The sequence below is a fragment of the Charadrius vociferus genome, unplaced genomic scaffold, assembly GCF_000708025.1.
Source record: "Charadrius vociferus isolate BGI_N301 unplaced genomic scaffold, ASM70802v2 scaffold32, whole genome shotgun sequence".
Classification (NCBI taxonomy): Eukaryota; Metazoa; Chordata; class Aves; order Charadriiformes; family Charadriidae; genus Charadrius; species Charadrius vociferus.
This window is the reverse complement of record NW_009647856.1, coordinates 4,638,520-4,656,434: the sequence shown is the minus strand read 5'-3', so window position 1 is coordinate 4,656,434 and position 17,915 is coordinate 4,638,520. Positions and strand designations below refer to the sequence as shown.

Genomic DNA, 17,915 nt, shown 5'->3' with positions numbered 1-17,915 from the left:
TCTAGACTTGCTGTTGAAAGACTGTTACACTGATAGGTACAGTAGTTTGTTCAGCATGTAGCAAATTTAACTGCATCTTGGTACCTGTGCCTTGAAATGACAGCTAGACACCATGAGAGGTCTCCTTCACCCCAGACTTGATTTATTCGTCTTTGTAAAATGTCCAACGTGTTAAGGCGCCTGTGAGTGAGGCAGGGAACAAGGAGGTGAAATTTGTTGCAGAGGTACTGAGCCCGTCATGAGAATTTCTCCAGTTTTAAGACAATGCTTTCAAACAAATGAAGTAATGGTGACCACATGCTGCTTTCTTTGAGATGAGAAAAATCAGTGAGCAACCTGATTTCTTACTGTCTTCACAAGTGTTCTCACAGAAAACTTGATTTCTACTTGAATATAGATTTAATTTGTCCTTTATCCATGAGACTAAATTTCCAAAGAGGCCTACGCTGATGACATTATGGTATTATATACATGTAGTTTCTAAATATTTAAGGAAAAACTAGGTATTTTCATATATTATTAGACTGTTTATGGCTAAATTTTGCTGGCTCCCATATAGGATTTAAAAAAAACCAAACACTTCAAAGTGCAAAACAGTACTGAATATACTGCTTGCATTTTAATATTAATCAGGTATTTTCATTATTGGTGATAGTGGTATGAATATTAAGGTCATGGTCTTAAAGGCCATTTGGTGATAAAACTAAAAATACTTGTGTAGCTTTTAGTTGTTTGTGTTTACAGATATGTTAATGCAATAAATATGAATTAATTCACATTTTATCCAACATGAAATAGAGACCTTCTCTTTTCTAATGCTGTCTTCTTTTCCTGAGCATCTTAGAGAAGCTAAGAAAGTTCATCCCCTCTCTAAGTTTTAATTTAGGTTACCAAAATCTCTGACTGAGAAAAAAAGTCTATAACAATTTTTCTTCAAAGCTTGCATATATCTATGGGTAGTTGCAGGTGTGGGCATATAACTAAGAGGAACGGAGGATTTATAATTGTGAGTAGTAGTAAAAATGAGAGATGAAACAAACTAGTAAGTTTGGGGTGGTTTTAAAAGATAAAGGAGAATGCGTGGGAGCAGGATAAAGGAAGATGAAGATGAAGGGGAAGAGCTTTTGAGTAGAAATTAAAATGAAAAGAGAAGGGGAGAGAGTGGAGAAATAAGAAAGAAAATGACCCTTTGAAGAACCAGAGGAGGACACTCTGCCAGTGTGCTCCCACACTTTCACATCAACACTGAGCTTTTTCAACTGTAAATCAAATTGCCAACCACCGACAAATGTGCTTTACAAACTGATATAGCTAATCTGAACCAGGTAGGTTTACGGCTACACCGTATCTGCAAATTACTTGTACATCTTTCCTAATATTCCTTTCATCTTCTTGTTCTCTCTCTTTCATTCAGTGTCCAAGCAAAACCTATGATCCGCTCATAAAGTCTACCAGAGACTTTCCCGATGAAGTCATTAGCTTTATTAAGCGTCATCCACTGATGTACAAATCCGTTTACCCAGTGACGGGAGGACCCGTATTCACTCGAATCAACGTGGACTATCGTCTGACTCAGATTGTGGTGGATCATGTCATGGCAGAGGACGGGCAATATGATGTTATTTTCCTAGGAACAGGTATGAGAGAGGACTTCCACTGTCAATCTGCACAAACCGCATCCTTTAAGAACACTTTTACTCTACCAGGTCCTGAATAAACCTGTTGACTAATATCTTTTTTGTTATGCATGCAGCTTCGGGAAGCGTTCAGGTGCTCCTGATTCTGTGTCAGGTCTTCATGCAAATGCTAAGATTAGATTAATTTGTCAGCTCAAGCGGTTGCTACTATTGGGATTTTAATGCCTCCGGGCCCCTGGATGATAAACCAGTTAAGGGTCAGAGTACCCGGACTTTCTTAACCTCTGAGTATCATTCAGTACCCGTCTTTACATTATATGGTAGTCTGGCTCTAATTCCTGCTGGCAGCACATCAGGAGACAATTAAAAGAAAAAAAAAAAAAATAACCTTAATAACTTCAAAGAGTACTTCCTGTTATAAGTAGTGACATGGTGCTTCTGCATTAAATCTCATGTGACATTGAACAGCTAAGAAAATTTAAAATTGAACCTAAAGCAACAATTCCACTTAAATACTTTGAAAGATATTACTTAGCAACATGAATAGCTCCAAACAAGAGGACCACGATTGAACAGAGAGAGGTTAAACTACTCTGTCTCGGAAGAAACCTGCTTTGCAGGTTTGCTATGGATGATTATGTATCTATTTACATTTTTATGATAGTTATATGCCTTAAGGAAAAAGTCTAGTTTTACCATAGTAATTAAATTGGATGAATCACCCAACAGCATGGTATGCTAAGAAATATTAACATTCATGACATTTCTGAAGTAATAATATACCGTCTTACTCTGCTGGAATTTCATGTTCTTAATTCACAGTTTGATGTTCTCTCACTAGTAATAAGTCTTATAAAGCCCTTCTTACTGGTAGACTGAACGCTTTAATAAAGAGGTCATTGCCATTACCCCCACCTCACAGCAGATGAAACTAAGGTACATGGAGGTGAAAAGGTTTATCCAAGGGATGAGCTACTGCCTTGAGCTGCAGGGAGATTAAGATTTCTCTTTGAATCCTACCCCAGTGCTGCTGGGTTGTACAGCATTTTGTCTGGTCTATAAGCAAATTTGGTGTCACACAGGGTAGTTTGATAAATATGGATATTTTGAAGTCATTTGGGGAAAGGAGTGAATTGTCACAGAGCCATTGCCTCTTATAAAGTGTGGGTTGTCTCAGCCTTCAAGATCTTCCCAGCTGTGTTATGACACACGCGAGTCCAGTTATAGCCTCTCTCTTGGACCATTTATGTCTCTCAGCTCAATCCCTCTCACAACTCTTGTCTTCCAAAAAAAGACGGTGTGAGAGTCCCCCTATGATCCCCACAGGTCAAGTACAGTGGTGTCAGAGAGAAAAGCATAGTTTCATAAAAAAAGAAGATTAAAGTGCTCTTTGGTCCCCTGCTGCCTGAGAAGTCTGGGAATAAGCTTTAGCCATGATGACAGAAAATCTTTGTTGCTTTCTGAATGCAGTCTGTAATATAGTCAACAGAGAAGCAAGGGGAACACATTCCCAAGCTGTGAGATGCCTGGGATTTGGGAGTACTCACTTTTCTTCTGATAATAGTGAGAAAAAGTAATTTAAAACTTAGCTGTCTGAAAAGATGAGTTCACTAGTTAAAATGTACAAAATATTCTTTTAGTTGCTACAGAGATTGCTTTAAAATGTTTTCTGTACTCCACTATAAAATTTTTCATAGGAATAAAATTATATTGAGAGACGAGCGACTTGAATACTCCCAGGTTAACTGTTGCTACCCAGCACCAATGCTAATTCTTTCCGAGTAAATGGTCAGGTTTAGGGGTGTCAAGGCCAGCAGGTACCATGCAGTCGCTAGGTGGCACTCCATAATATACAGATACATATTTATCTGCAATGTCTTCCCTGAAAAGTGAGTTTTCTTTTCCAGAAGCACATGTTTTTGTTCTATTTTATCCTCTAAACTTGTCCTATGAAAAAAAACCCCCAAAACTCGAAAGATAAAATTTCAAATATTATATAGAGAGACTGAACACAGATATACCAAGTAATCCAAGAGATTTTGAGCAGCAGAAGATCAGAAGCTTATTATATGTTTGAATGTATGCAACCAACTTGTACATATGCAGGCTTTGGCAAACAAACAAACAAACAAAAGCTCTAATACATAAGGCAAACTGAAAAACTTTTGGTTTTGGTTGGTGTTATTGGTAATATGATCTTCAGCAGTTTGGGAAAACAAGAATGAAAATCTCATTCTTTCCATTATAATAGATTATTTTTTATCATTTCAATGCTATGCATCATATTTAGGACTAAGCTGTGCTATGTTATTTCCACACTGCATATCCCAGCACCCAGTCCACTTCCCCGGAGCAGTTTTTAGGCTTCTTTTTAAGGCCATTCAAGATTCACCAGTGTGTAATGGTCTGAGATAAAATGAGAAGCTGTTTTTATCACCAAGTACTAATTCAGGTGAATTGATGAATAGATTTAACTTTAAAAAACTCTCCAGATAACTTCAAATAAGTCATTTCTGTAATGATTAAGTGAAAATTATGATGCTGAATGGAGATTTTGTTAAAAAATGTCCCTAAAATGAAAAGATAAATTAAAAAAATATGTTGCTTAACTCCCCAAGTTAAAGTGAAACCTACTTCTGATTAAGGTGCTATATAGGATGAAAATTAATTCTATAAAAAAAGAGGCAATAATTTTCTGCCAAGTTAGTCCCCTAATCTGGATCTCTTTGGGGTCAGATGGACCCCAATTCATGTACTTGTCTGTGTTTGTGTGTGTGTTTGTGTAGAGGAGAGTTACAGTTAGACCATCCTTGCCAGGAGCAGCCTTACAATAGTGTTGGCTCAGCCATGCAGTAAGACCATGGATGTATTGTATAGAGCTATGTAGGCAGTGATAGCTGCCGATAGGGATAGATGTTGTTTGAAGGCTACATCCTTGTATTAACTGTATCTTCAGGGCCAAGTTTTTAGTTTTAAATTTCTTTTTGTAACCTAAGTTTATAGCATCAATTGTCAAAAAAAAAAAAAATAATCTGAGATCAAGTTGCTATGAAATAAGAAATGGAGTGGCACCTATGTACTGAAACATAACTGTGGGTTTTACATGGTGAACATTTGTTTCAGACATAGGCACAGTCCTGAAAGTTGTGAGTATCACAAAGGAGAAGTGGACTAAGGAGGAGGTGGTCCTGGAAGAGCTGCAGATATTCAAGGTAAGCGTTAACAGCCACAACATCAATTAAATATTATTCAGGGGACTTTAAGGCCCAAACTGACTTTGTCTGTCTGGTTGTTTGTTTACTGGAACTAGTTCAAGTTTCCAGAGGGACACTATGTAAATTTTTAAATGCCTTGGTATTCTTTGGGTAAGTGAATTGAAAAAAGTCCAGAACAGACCATGATTTTTCAAACTCATAAGAAGTCTCATTTGTCCTGCCTTGTTCTATTTTGAAATCCTATTGTGAACCCAAATTTTTTTATTAGTAGTATTGTATTTTTAATGCAAATTATTCTATTGTCTCAGATTCAGGACTATTCCTAGAACAATTATTTATTTTTTTTTAACAAACAAACAAAATTCCACCAATGCAGAGAATTCTTTAACAACTTTCAGAATTGTAAACATAAAGAACACAAAACAAAGTTAGTTTTGATTTTCAATGTGTTTTAATTTTGTTGGTGAAATCTGGCTCAACATTTTTGGCCATTTTGATTTGGTTATTCTGGCCAAGTGATAAACAAGAAAAGTAACCGGTGCACTGCTAACACCAATGACTTCTTCATAAGTTGAGCGTGTAAAAAGCCCAAACCTCCTGTCTGTTGCACAGGCACAATTTCTGATTAACCTCATTGCTGATGAGGGAGCTGATGTCAAGATATCACTACAGTAGGAAAATGGAGATCTGTGTCTTCTCTACTGATTTTCTTTTCCATTTAGTAGGTCCTTCTTCAGTCTTTGCATTCTCATTTTGCTTTTTTCTCACTTTGTATATAGCTCTTCTTCAGTTTTCACCTTGCTTTTTCATCAAATTTTACCTGCATCTGTGGCATTTTTATTACTTTCTTACACATCCTCTCTCCTATGTGCTGTACAAGATCTTAGCCAGAATTTCTGCCCATGCTAAGTAAATGAATTTGCAACTTAGAGGCAGTGTTTTTCACGTGTGAGGACAGGATCTTTAATAATTATTTCAAGGACTATATTTCTCCATATGCCTTTTGGTATGTCATGTGTATGATGGAACTTTGATTTAAAGGATCTCCATGCCTTCTTCCCACTGTCTTGGACACCAATTTTAAATATCACTTTAAAAATTTCAAGATTACTCAGTGGCCTGCCAAGTAATCAGCAGTTTCAGTATGTGCACCAATTTGCTGCATTCTTAAGACATAACGTCAAGGGCAAATGTAACATATCATATTTAAAACAAGAAGAGGGTTATTTTTTTTTCCTGCTCAGCAGACATTCCTTCACGTTTTTATTGGTAACATTTATAACTGTTACCTCTATGTTTTTGAATCCAGAAAATTGAAGGGGGTGAAGGGCTGAAAAAACATCCCTTATTTTCTCAAACTGCATTAACATTAAACAATAGGCTTAGATTAATCATCTTCTGTTAGGCAACAAATAATACTCTGAGCTTTGTCCTGTTCTTATATCAGTCACTGGCAAAAATTTCATCGTCTCTCATAGAAGTGAAATATATCCTGATGCAGGGGATCTGCCTATGTATCCTTTCAATGTCATCTAAACCTTTCAAATAGTGCTTAATGAGAACTTAAGTTGATGTGAAGGCTCATTGCCAGTCTCCAGGATGGGATAGATTGCAAACTCTAAGAATTAAAGTCAGTTGCCTCATAAGCAGCAGGGAAAAATTATGGGAGGTATTTTTGGAAGCATGAATTTAGACATTTCTCGGTTTTTTTCTGTTTGTTTTTAATGTTTGTTTAAACCAAGCAAATGGATCTGTGATTTACTTTTTGTATGTTCGGGTCTGTTCTCCTTTTCATTAAAAACAGGGAATGTGTAAACTAATGCACCTTACTAATTCATTTTTCAGCACCCTTCGTTGATCTCGACCATGGAGATTTCTCAGAAGCAGGTAATCACAAGCTCGTTTAATTACTGCAGGGTATACGGTACACTGAACATTTAGCTTGTTATTTTCAGGTGTAGCCTGTTACTTACTGGCAAAGCTTTCCATGGGTGACTCTTAAAATGTATCTGGAAAGCAAGAGATATGTTTGAACTTTTTTGCTTGCCTAATTCCCGTTTGCTTACAAACAGTAATTTGTGTACCCAAGCTGGTAATTATTCATGGAAACAAATATTTAGTCATATGGTAGTGGGATTTGTGAATGAAGTCAATGCACATTCATTTTCTGGACACTAGAAATACTTGTCTCTTTACAATCCAGTATTAAATTATTATTACTATTATTGTTGTTATTTTTATTAGTAGTCAAGAGAGATCAGGGCCTCATTGCGCTAAAATTTGTGAACACACAGACTGAAAACCAGTCCCCCTCCTCTAAAATTGCAGTCTAAGCCTGGGTGGTCCAATCCTGGCAGTCACAGGAGCCAATTCCAGTTGGGAATCTCCTGATGGGAAATGGTTTTATGGCAGTTCCGAGCTCTGTGATGGCTACGTGCACGTTCAGGCGGCAGCGTGACACTAGAGCCATCCCTCCCTACCCCTCAGAAGTGGCCAAAGCAGCTCCGGCACAACACGACTCCCTCACACGGGAGGAGGTATTTCGTGGTTCAGGCACGCACAGCACAGCTGGGTCCCATCTCCCCTGAAAAAAGGTGGCAGGCCAGCTGGAAGTATTGCATGAGCCAGCTCTGGCTCAACAGCAAGCACTCGGACCACCCTTGTCTCAACAGGCAATCTACTCGCACACTGGGGAGAGGGGAGTAATAATATCCCCTCCTTACCTAAGGATCAGAAGCAGAAGATGAAGTTTTATTCACACATCCCTAGTTCCCAGATTTTTAACGTCACCGGCTACCCAACCACTTGCTTTTAAATGCGTTATTAAACCATTCTTTCCATGGTTTGCTTCTGATTTTTTATTACAGAACAAATCTAAAGGTGTAAGGGTGTTGAGTGCTGGTGTCTTTCCAGGACTGCAGTCGCCTTTCCTCTCTGCTGTGTTGTCAGGGATTGATGGGGACTGGCCAGTTCACACTGAGCTCTGAGAAATATTTCCTGGTAAAGGGCAAGTTCTCCCTCGTTTTGTAAAATCTGGGACAAGGTTGAAAGCCTGCAAGTGTGGCACTGAAGAGGGGAAATTTTTAAGCGGGCTACTTGCAGAACGCTCCTAATTCATTCGCTTTGCCTGATTTGCAGCAACAATTGTACATTGGTTCCAGGGATGGATTGGTTCAGCTCTCTCTGCACAGATGTCATACGTATGGGAAGGCTTGTGCAGATTGCTGCCTTGCCAGAGACCCATACTGTGCCTGGGATGGAAACTCGTGTTCCAGATATGCCCCCACTTCTAAAAGGTAAGAAAAAAAATACAACGTGTTGTAAAAGATCTTGCTGCTTGCAAGAATTTTAGAGTTTCCCAATCAGAACATGTTGCCTTTTTACTTAGCATGTCATTTGCCTTAAAATTTGATCATACTCTGGCCCGTTTCACATTTCTGCTCAAAGAGCTGTGAAGACAACATAGCTTTGTTTAAGTGTGTGTGACAGTAACACGGCTACTGTGGCTAACATCACAAATCCGTCACTTTCCATTTTTATGCTGAATGCTTTAAGGCACGAGATGCTCCGATGGAGCTCCAGGTTGTGGCTGATTCTGCCCGAGATGCAAAAGCCTCTCTTCAGCTGCTGCCTTTTGCATAGGGCACCACCATAGTTACAAAGCAGAGTTTAACATAGAATCCCAGAGTGGCAAATAATATAATACATTTAATTCCCTCCTCTAAATGAACAAACTTCTCCTGCCTGATTTTACTTACTTAGATAACTTGACTCAAAGAGTGTCACTCTCAGCAATTGTATTTGGGGTCTAGCCATGAGAGGGAGACAGAGATTTAAGTACTGTGATTTGACTGCATCGGAAGCAGTTTTTCAACAGTGAAAGAAGCTTCATCTGAACTTTCTGTACTCACTAGCTAGGACAGCAGCATGAATTTGTGTGGAGGGAGAGCACCCTGCAGGCTCTAGCAGTGCAGTACCTAAGTTGCTGGATATGTCTCTTGGAGTTTTTGGCTGATTTAGCTGGAGCTCTGAACTCGCTCAATGAGCCAGGGACCTTCACAGCCTCTTCATTCCCCTTTGGACAGAGCCTTCCTGACAGTAATTCTTGCAGCAAGGGTCAGAGGCTGCAGTCTGAGCTCAGGCTCTGGAACAACACTTGCTACCTTAGCAGTTGCAGGGCTGGAACCTGAGCAATTAGACAAACCGTTGAAGTTAATGACTCATAGGTTATCGTGTCATGTTGTCAAGGAACTTTGTGTGTTTTCCCTCAAAGCCAAAGCAAACTAAATTCAGAGAAGCATAAATGAAAGGAGAAAAGCAAGTGTTCAGGCTCACTGCAAAGTTAGTGACACATGAGGTTTGCTGAAGCCTGAGGTGGGCTGGGACATGGAGATTGATGGTCCATGCTTGTTAACAGATGTGCAGTTTGGTGGGAAGGCCAAAAGTCTGTGGCTCCAAAGCAAGGGATGGGTGACTGGCCTTGGGAATCCTCCAGTAGATCAGTTACTGGAATATTTTTCTTCTGTGTAGTAGCCTGTGCTTCCAGCGTGTCTACAGCTTTTACCACAGTGGACAGCTCAGTCTCAGGAACCTGCTCTCCGGCCAAGACATTGCTCTGCACATAGGATGTCCCACTCCTGTTATCTCCAGTGTGGTCATGAGGGAGAAACCAGTTCCTCCCTGGGTCTCCAAGTCTTCTACTGGAAAATTAAAGTGCAACTTTTTATTGTAGTTCTTGGGAGAGAAATGCAATCATCCGAGGAGAAAGAATTTGCTTTTTTTTTTTTTTTTTTGATGCTATTACACTGAAATTACACTAAATCACAGTGACTTTAAGTAACACACACAGACATTATCAGGAAAGATAGCTGTGGAAGGGAGCAGATCATCTCAGACCATTGTATTAAGCATTTTTTTCTGTTCAGAAAGATGAAAGATAATCAGATTTGTCAATTGTTTATTACCAAACTAAAACATATGCTTTTCTCTCTTCATTTTAATTATTGGTTTACTAGCCAGTATTATCTTGGGCTGATCCTGAGCTCAATTTTGAATATCTCCTGTTGAACCTCAGATCTTTGCTATGACATACAACATTAAGGATGTTTTTAGGTATTTCCAAGACAGTCCATGCCACCAGGAGACCCATGCCCTGTGCTCCTAAAGCAGGTTTAGATGTTCTTTTCGTCACTATATTGCACGCTTTTCATTCTCGGCAGATTTTCTTCTCTTGCTTTTTCTCTTTCCCCTCCCAGTGGTTTCCCAAATCACAGGCCCTTCCCTTGATGTCAGTTGTACAAATCTCTCTAGGCCACATGCTGCTTTGAGGGTGAGGCTGGTTTTAGTTAAGACCGTAATTGTCAGCAGTAGGGTGGGAGCAATGCGAGTCCACATCTGCTGAGCTCTTCTGTATTTTGTTGTTGAATTCCAGCAATTATGCCTGAAGTGTTACAAGTTTGCATGCTCTTCCCATAGGCGAGCCAGAAGGCAAGATGTCAAATATGGAGACCCCATTGCACAATGCTGGGATGTGGAAGATAGTAAGTATTTTGCACCTTTCTTGCTCTTTAGTCACTTTGACAACAGTTTGATGCTAGTGTCTTCATCTGCCTGTGAAAACCTGCTAAGCCTGACAGAATAATACTGTTAAAACAGTTGAGTTGCCTTTCCCACACTTCATATATGTTACCCCTCCCACAGTTAAATTTGGGGAGGTGGGGCTGATAAGGAGCAGCCAGCATGAGACAGCCCCCTCACATGCCTTACAGGCAATGCTCCCCAGCACTCACCTAGGGGAGGAAGATGACACAAAATCACACACATCCCTACAAGTAGCTATCAGGACCTCCGTTCATCCAGAAACAGGGGAGATAACCCCATGAGGAAACCCGCAGGGGTGAATGGGGAACATGCCATCTTCTCCCCTTCTGCCGCATACACTTGACAGGAGTCCCAAAGCCCAGCTCCAGCTACCAAACCAGCCCCTTCCTCTCCCCGCAGATACTTAAATACTCCTGTTATTAACAAGAGCCTACACCCCCACCCCCCCCCCCCCGTCGGCTCCCCCCTCCCTTTCCCACACCCTCTTTTCAGATGCCAAAGTGTCTGGCTTACTCCTTTGGCAACTGCAGCGCTTCTCTTACAGTGAGCACTGTCAGGATGAAATCCTGCGGTTGCGCGGCAATCTCTGTGGCAGCGTAAAATAAATGAAAAGCATTCAAAACCAAGCTTGGGTTTGTCTGGGGCTCTTCTAGCCACTTATTAAAGTGAACAACCCAGTCAAAACAGTATTGATTGCATCGCTGAGCTGAACGTTGGATTCGGGACGAGCCACCGCTTTCCATTGATCTCTGGTTATTTTCATGCCGCTGTGGTGCTGGAGGCCTGCCGCAGATCTCGACGTGAGTCACTGCAGAAATCAGAGCTGCTTGCCACAGGATCAAAGACTTAAGTCTGTTGCACAGTATAGAGGGGTCTGACTGTACATGTGTGCTTGCAGCCGTAGTTAAAAAGTCGGGGTAAAATCTCATTTCCATTAAAGTCAATGACAAAACTCCTGTTCATTCCCAAAGGGCCAGAATTTCCCCGCTTGCTGCTTAGCATGGCTCTCCAAACAGTGGTATCTGAGACTGTGCAAAGCTCAAGGTTATAGAAACCCTAGCAGAAAGGCCGACAATGTCACATTTTCCTGGCAGGATAAAGAGATACTGGAAGAGTTGGCTTTACTAGACAAATATAAAACTACTTACCAGAGAAAGTGGTATTAATCCTTTGCCCTGATGTAGCACCACCGACAGAAATTTTATCCAGCTGGGGATGACCCTTGTGTGCCATAAAACCATGAAGCTGACCTGTGCCACTCCAGGCTTTTGGCTTATTTATGCCATTTGCGATAATTAATAACATTATGGCCCCAAAACCTATTTAAATTCAGTGCTCCACTGTGTGAGATTCCCTCCCAGAGACCTCATTGGCTGCATGAAGTTGTTTGGCTCTACTGAAATCTCAGTGGCACAGTGAAATAAAAGAAAAGCATTTAATGTGGAGAGCTTGAATTTCTATAGATCTCATATAGGTACATGTTATATTGAAAAAACAATCCCAAATCACATTCATTTTTTTGTTGAGCTAACTTTTGATTTAGGAGACACCACTGCTTTCACCTTCCTTTCTGTTATTGGCAGGGCATAAGAAACAGCTTTAGTCTTAAGGCAGATAAGACACACATAAGACAGACTGGAAAAGGGAATGCAGATGCAGAGATTAGAAAGTACTTGCTCAGGTTTACAGAAGGTCAAGAAAGGAGCCCAGATCTGCTCATGGCTCCTTCAGTGTTTGGTCTGAAACATACTACAGAACATTTCAAATTATACTGAAGGAAGGTAAACTTCAGTTTACTTTATCCTGGTGACTCCTTTAAAATGTTTAGGATGAACAAACCAGAGTGTACAATCTACCTTTAGCAGCTTTAGTTCAGGTTTAGTAGTTGCGTTACTTAAAGGAAAAATGCAGGTCAGATTTTAAATTCCTCAAAGGTAAAAGCCTCAACTTTAAAATGGAGCAAGCTCGTGATACAGATTTTATTGACCTCCTTAAAAACCAGTTGCACTGAAGGAAGGTTAGCAGCCGCCTCTAAATCCTTATAGTTATAGTTTAAGCTAAAAGTTAAGTTTCCTTTTGCTTTTTTATAATTCACTCACTCCTATAGCATCTGTTCTGAATCAGGCTATTTTCCCATTGCTTTAAAAACCAGGTCAGGGTTAATCTCCTGTACCATGTTTGCTTTCCAGGCATTAGTCATGAAACTGCTGATGAAAAGGTGATTTTTGGCATTGAATTTAATTCAACTTTTCTGGAATGTATTCCTAAGTCCCAGCAAGCCTCTATTAGGTGGTATATTCAGCGCTCTGGAGAAGAACATCGAGAAGAGGTAAGTTATAGTCATCAAGGCAAGTTTCCTCTATTGAGAATTCAGCTGAGCATTGAAAGGCAGGAGTTATTGGGATTAGTCAATGTTTTACTTTTCCCTGCCTCACCTTAGGTATCACATAGCATTCTGGTATCACCATTTGGGGCATGCAGAGGGGAAGAGAGAAGCCATTTGCACTGTGTCATAAACAGATTTAGATATTTATTTTGACTTACATGGTCATTCTGCTAAAAAAAAAAAAAAAAAAAAGAAAAAAGAAAAGAAAAGAGAATTTAGGCTTTAAACACTGGTAAAAAATTAAAGTACTGAAAAAAAAATATTCACGTTTGTCCAGAAATTAACACAACTTCTTCTGTAGCTAAAACTATGTTCAAACCCCTTTGTTTTAATAAAATCTCTGCTCCATTTAATGTCTGGTTGCCTTCCCTTATCATGTTAAGAAGCATAGCTAAGAATTGCATGTATGGCTTGCAGCTTCTCTCCATTTCTCCCCAGAGAAGGAATGGTCTGTGCAGTAAAAAGCTTTTTTATTTGCTTTTTTCTTGTTAGTGGAGTCTGAGAATTTTTCTTAAATGGCACTCTGCGCTGATGCAGAGTTGTCAGGTTAAAGAATTGCACCTTGCATCTGAAGTAGAAAGCAGTGAGACTGGCAATGGTCCTTAGTTCCTGCAGGAGGCAGGTTTGGGGTCCTCATTGGTGAAGGAGCCCTGGAGAAGCTTCCAGGTCCCCTCATGCCCCCTGCACAATTTCCTCCTGATTCCTCTCTGAGCTACTGACAAAGGAGCCCTCTGACATGCCCAAAAGGTCAATGTGCTGGGACTGATTTGGACTGGGTTGGAGTGAGTTTCAAACCTCAGGAATTTTCATAGCTTTTCTCTTACATGAGTGATTTTGTGTCTGAGGCCAAGTCCTGCTGTGATGGCAACCATGGCAACGAGGAAGGAGAAGGGAAAAGAACTGCCCTTTCAAATGAGCTGGTCCCAGGTGTTAGATATGTTTTTTTGTTAAATGTTCATCTGCGACAAAAACTAGTTTAAATGACAGGAACTATCAAACACCCAACCGGTCTTCCACTCTCGATGGTAATTCATTCTATGAGACTTTCTGAGTGCAGAAAAAGTGCTGGTTCTTTCTAAAGGCTGGGGAGATGTGGACCAGGACAGGTGCTCACGAAAGCATCACCTCTGGGTGGGATGTGACTCATGGCAGTAGTCCCAAAGTTGCAACCCCAGTTATGTCTTAGCCCAGAAAGCCAGAGTAAGGGGATAGATGACACTTCTGATTTTCCACCAGATAAGACAAAAAAAACCCTGCAAGGCTGTATATTGACTATGATACTGCAGTGCTTTTAATTTACTCCCCTTCTCTTACTCATGCTTTGGATTGGCAAAGATTCTTTCCTCTGCTGAGAATAAAAACTTCATTAATTTGTAGACACAGCGCTTCCCACAACATGCACTAAACACCAAAATAAAGATTACTGGTTTGAAATGCCACCTCTAACCTCCATTGCAGTCCATACTTGGAAAAAAAAATGTGATCTTCTAATCAACTGGGCAAGCACACTCTCAGCCACCAGTGGCTGAAGTGAAAACCCAGCTAGAAGCATATCAGCCTTTAAAGACCTATGGGCATTCATTGTTTGTGTTTTAATTGATTTACCTTTAACTGTCCTGTACAGAAGACTCTGCACTCTACTTCCCTAAGGCAGCAGTTTGTAAACGCACTTACATATTTGAGCAGGGAAACATATAAAGTCCTTGCTTAATTTTAACCAGGTATTTGAGACTAATTTTAAGTAAATTTAAGCAGATAGTTTACAGGTTTTTTTGGTTGGGGTGTGTGTGTGTGTTTTTCTTTTTTCCTTTTTTCAGAACAGAAAGTTATACCAAGTTTTGAGGAGACTTAATCATTTTTTAAAACAATGTATTGCAACTATAGCATGTGCCTCAGCATCTCAAAAAGAGCTTTAAACTTTTTGTAAAACAGCCATTCCCCTGTGAAGAATGTAATATTTCTGTATCATAAGAAGTCACACTTTCAAGATTTGAAAGCGTCTTTTGAAGGGCTGCTTTTGAGTTTTATCTGTGTCAATTTAGGGGAAAAAAAAAAATCAGTTGATTTTCTCATAAATCACAGGTTCAGATAGGCCTCTGAAGGTCAGGAAGCCAAGTTCAAGCTATCTTTCTTGTTTGATTGTAGAACAAACTGCAGGTCAAACCAACTTTTGAACAAAGCTAGGACAGGCTAACCTAGACAGCATAGCCCAAGTTAAGGCTGTATCATTTTTTGCCATGCTTTGTATTTCCAAAAGGTTCTCTGTGGCAGTGACCTGGGCCCTGCTCGTTCTGAGCCAAATGCCAGTTACCCAGTTGCGGTGATGTCCAGTGCGGTGGGACTGCCCAATGTGCCAAGGACGTAAACGTTGAGAGAAAGGGAATATGTCCATATGTGCGATGGCAGTTGAAACTCCAGCAAGCAGACAGCATACATCTCTGCACATTAGCAGTCCTGCACAGCAATGTTTACTGGGCTCGTTCTGTGTAAACCGTCTGACATCTGTTTGTATGAGAAAAGTAAAGCTTTGCTAAAAGGCTAGATTAACCTTTGAGGCGAATTTAGAAGAAAATTTGAAGGAGAAATCTGCAGACAGATTTTCTACATTATGAGTGCTAACAGTAGGCAAATAGCATCTTACCACATTTTGTCCCTAAAGCCATAATGGAGTTTCTGTGATCTAGCTTTGATAAAATAGAAGCTGGAGCACATGGTCTGCAACTCCTTGGAGTGGTTTTGTTAGTTTATTTTTATATACCTTTTTGCAGTCTTTGAAGATAGCAGCCTGTATAAATGCATGTGCACACATTGACAATTACAGGATCAGATCACTTAAAGACAGTATAGAGCTATTAGTTTTGTTTGATCCCTGCCAGAAAATTCTTATAGTCACAGAATTTCTAGTATTTTGATCCAGGTTAGTTCCAGGGTCTTAAGAACTTGAACTCCTTCTGAGCGAACTGAACTTGCACATCTCGGATCATCATATCAGAAGATCTCATTTTTAGAAGGAAAAAAAAAAAAAAAGAAGCTCTTTTGGTTATTTTTTAAGATAACAATATCACCCTAGAAATGTCACATTTTCAAATGCATGTACCTAAAGTTAAATTCCTAATTTTATCTATGGCTGCCTAAATAAATTACTGGGTCTGTAGAGCTGCTGAACAATCACTCCTCCTATTAGATAAAATAAGGGTATTTGCAGGTTAAAATGTTAATCCCTTGTTAATTTGGGGATCCAGAAATTGAGATTTTCAGGTTTTCTAATTTGACTTATCATTGGTATTAGAGCCTAATTGGAGGCCTTCCTAGAAAATCCAAAGATCAGCAAAGCAATTGACTTTCTTTTCAAAGTACTCCAATTTGACAAAAATCCCCTATGTGACAGAAACAGCGCGGTCATATTTAATGTCTAGCTTGATCTTTGCTCAGCCCTTGCCTCACCATAACTTTTCATATTACAATTATATTTTCTGCTCTCTCTCCCCCTTCCTGCAGCAGATTTCTCAAATAACACTGCACAATATTTTAGTGCATGTCTTAGCGGTGTAACTTATTGTGATGACGATACCATGCTTTGCAAATGACTCTGTGCACCTGGAACTTAAGTTACGGACTTTTAGTTCCAGGGCTGGAACTGTAATGTCTCAGCAAGTCTTCTAACCTGACTTTACAAATAGATGGCTATGCAGTGTCCCGGACATGCACTACAGCTTCCTGAGGGAAGGAAAAGGGCAAAATCCAGACTAGATGGGAAGCGTTTGGCCCAGCAGGATGTCCCCGACATTTCACCCTTAGGGTCATGGTTCAGAATGTGACTTCCATGCAGAGCAACCTGTGGGGAGGGACAGGATCTCCTGTGGTACAGGAGCTGTCACCAGGTCATTTTGCTGCCAGTGGGAGTACATTTCCCTGTAGTTTGGGGCTGTTTTAAGGTCAGGAGTCAAATATCTAGTGCTTTTGTGTTTAGCGCTGCTCACGCAATTGATCATGTTTGTTCCTGTGCGTGCAGGGTTAGTCACTGAGGTGAGGGAGAGTGTTTCGGTGGCTGGGATTCATAAAAAAAAAAAAAAAAAAAAAAAAAGTAGGGACATCATCTGTTCATAATGTCTTAAACTGGCGAAGTTTTCTGAAGCTTAAATCAGCTATTTAATTATTTCTCAAAAAAATTCCTATGTGTTATGTTATCTATATAATAGGTGTGAGGACTGCAAAAGGCAAATACGTGGCTCCCTACAAAACCGTTAGTTTTAGTGCCCCATGGCTCTGAAAAGTATTAGCCCCGCTGCTTCAGGCTGCACTTCACCCCGAGTCTGCTGTGGCTCCAGGGCTGCCAAGCTGCCACCTCCCCTTGCAGGGGACAGAACAAACCACATGGGTCTGAAGTGAAAGAATAGGTGCAGGTCGCTTTTAACTGTCTCCTTACGGCTCTATTCATACCTGGGAGTGAAAATAAATCCACCAAAAGGCAGGAGGACATTCCAGTTTCTTCTTCAGCAATTCTCACCCTTTCCGTATTCCTGTCCCACAGCCCTGGGCTGTGTTATTCTGACGGACCCAACTTAACGACCGTCTGACAGTTTGGTAGGTACAAGAGTTTGACCCACTCTTGGACAGGACACAAGATCGTGACCTAGCTCCCCCATTGGAGCCAAGAGATGTTGTTTCAATTCCACATTTTAGCCAGACTTAGAAGACATTTTTTAGTTGATCCAAGACATATTTTTCCATATATTTTTGTGGCTGGAGATTTTTGAGTCATGCTGGCCGTTTTTCTTTGTTACAAACATCGGGTCAGCAGTATGTTGTGAAAAAATGTCACAGATTCCGTGCCAGTCTGAAATCTAAGGTTGGATGAGAGCTGAATAAAGAAGAGGTCATACACCAAGGACTGCGTTTCCAGAAGTACCTTCTGTTAGAGGAGTGTAGTTCAATGTTTGAATCCTTAGGCCAATGAGAAAGAGATCAAGCGAATGGGAAAAATAAGAAGTGGATCATTCTGCAGCCGAGAGGCTACTTATAGCTCTTGTGCTTTCACTCTTTTATTCTATTACATGACTTATTGCCCCGCCCCCC

General features: G+C 40.3%; 1 protein-coding gene across 1 annotated transcript in view; it reads left to right on the top strand.

Moving 5' to 3' along the window:
• Nucleotides 1–17,915, top strand: part of SEMA3D (sema domain, immunoglobulin domain (Ig), short basic domain, secreted, (semaphorin) 3D) — a 98,890-nt gene that overhangs the window by 75,108 nt on the left and 5,867 nt on the right. The window contains exons 11-16 of the mRNA XM_009882931.1: nucleotides 1,415–1,637; nucleotides 4,761–4,849; nucleotides 6,698–6,739; nucleotides 7,991–8,148; nucleotides 10,328–10,392; nucleotides 12,643–12,782. Coding sequence (XP_009881233.1) covers nucleotides 1,415–1,637; nucleotides 4,761–4,849; nucleotides 6,698–6,739; nucleotides 7,991–8,148; nucleotides 10,328–10,392; nucleotides 12,643–12,782 — 717 coding nt within the window. The remainder of the gene's footprint in view (nucleotides 1–1,414; nucleotides 1,638–4,760; nucleotides 4,850–6,697; nucleotides 6,740–7,990; nucleotides 8,149–10,327; nucleotides 10,393–12,642; nucleotides 12,783–17,915) is intronic.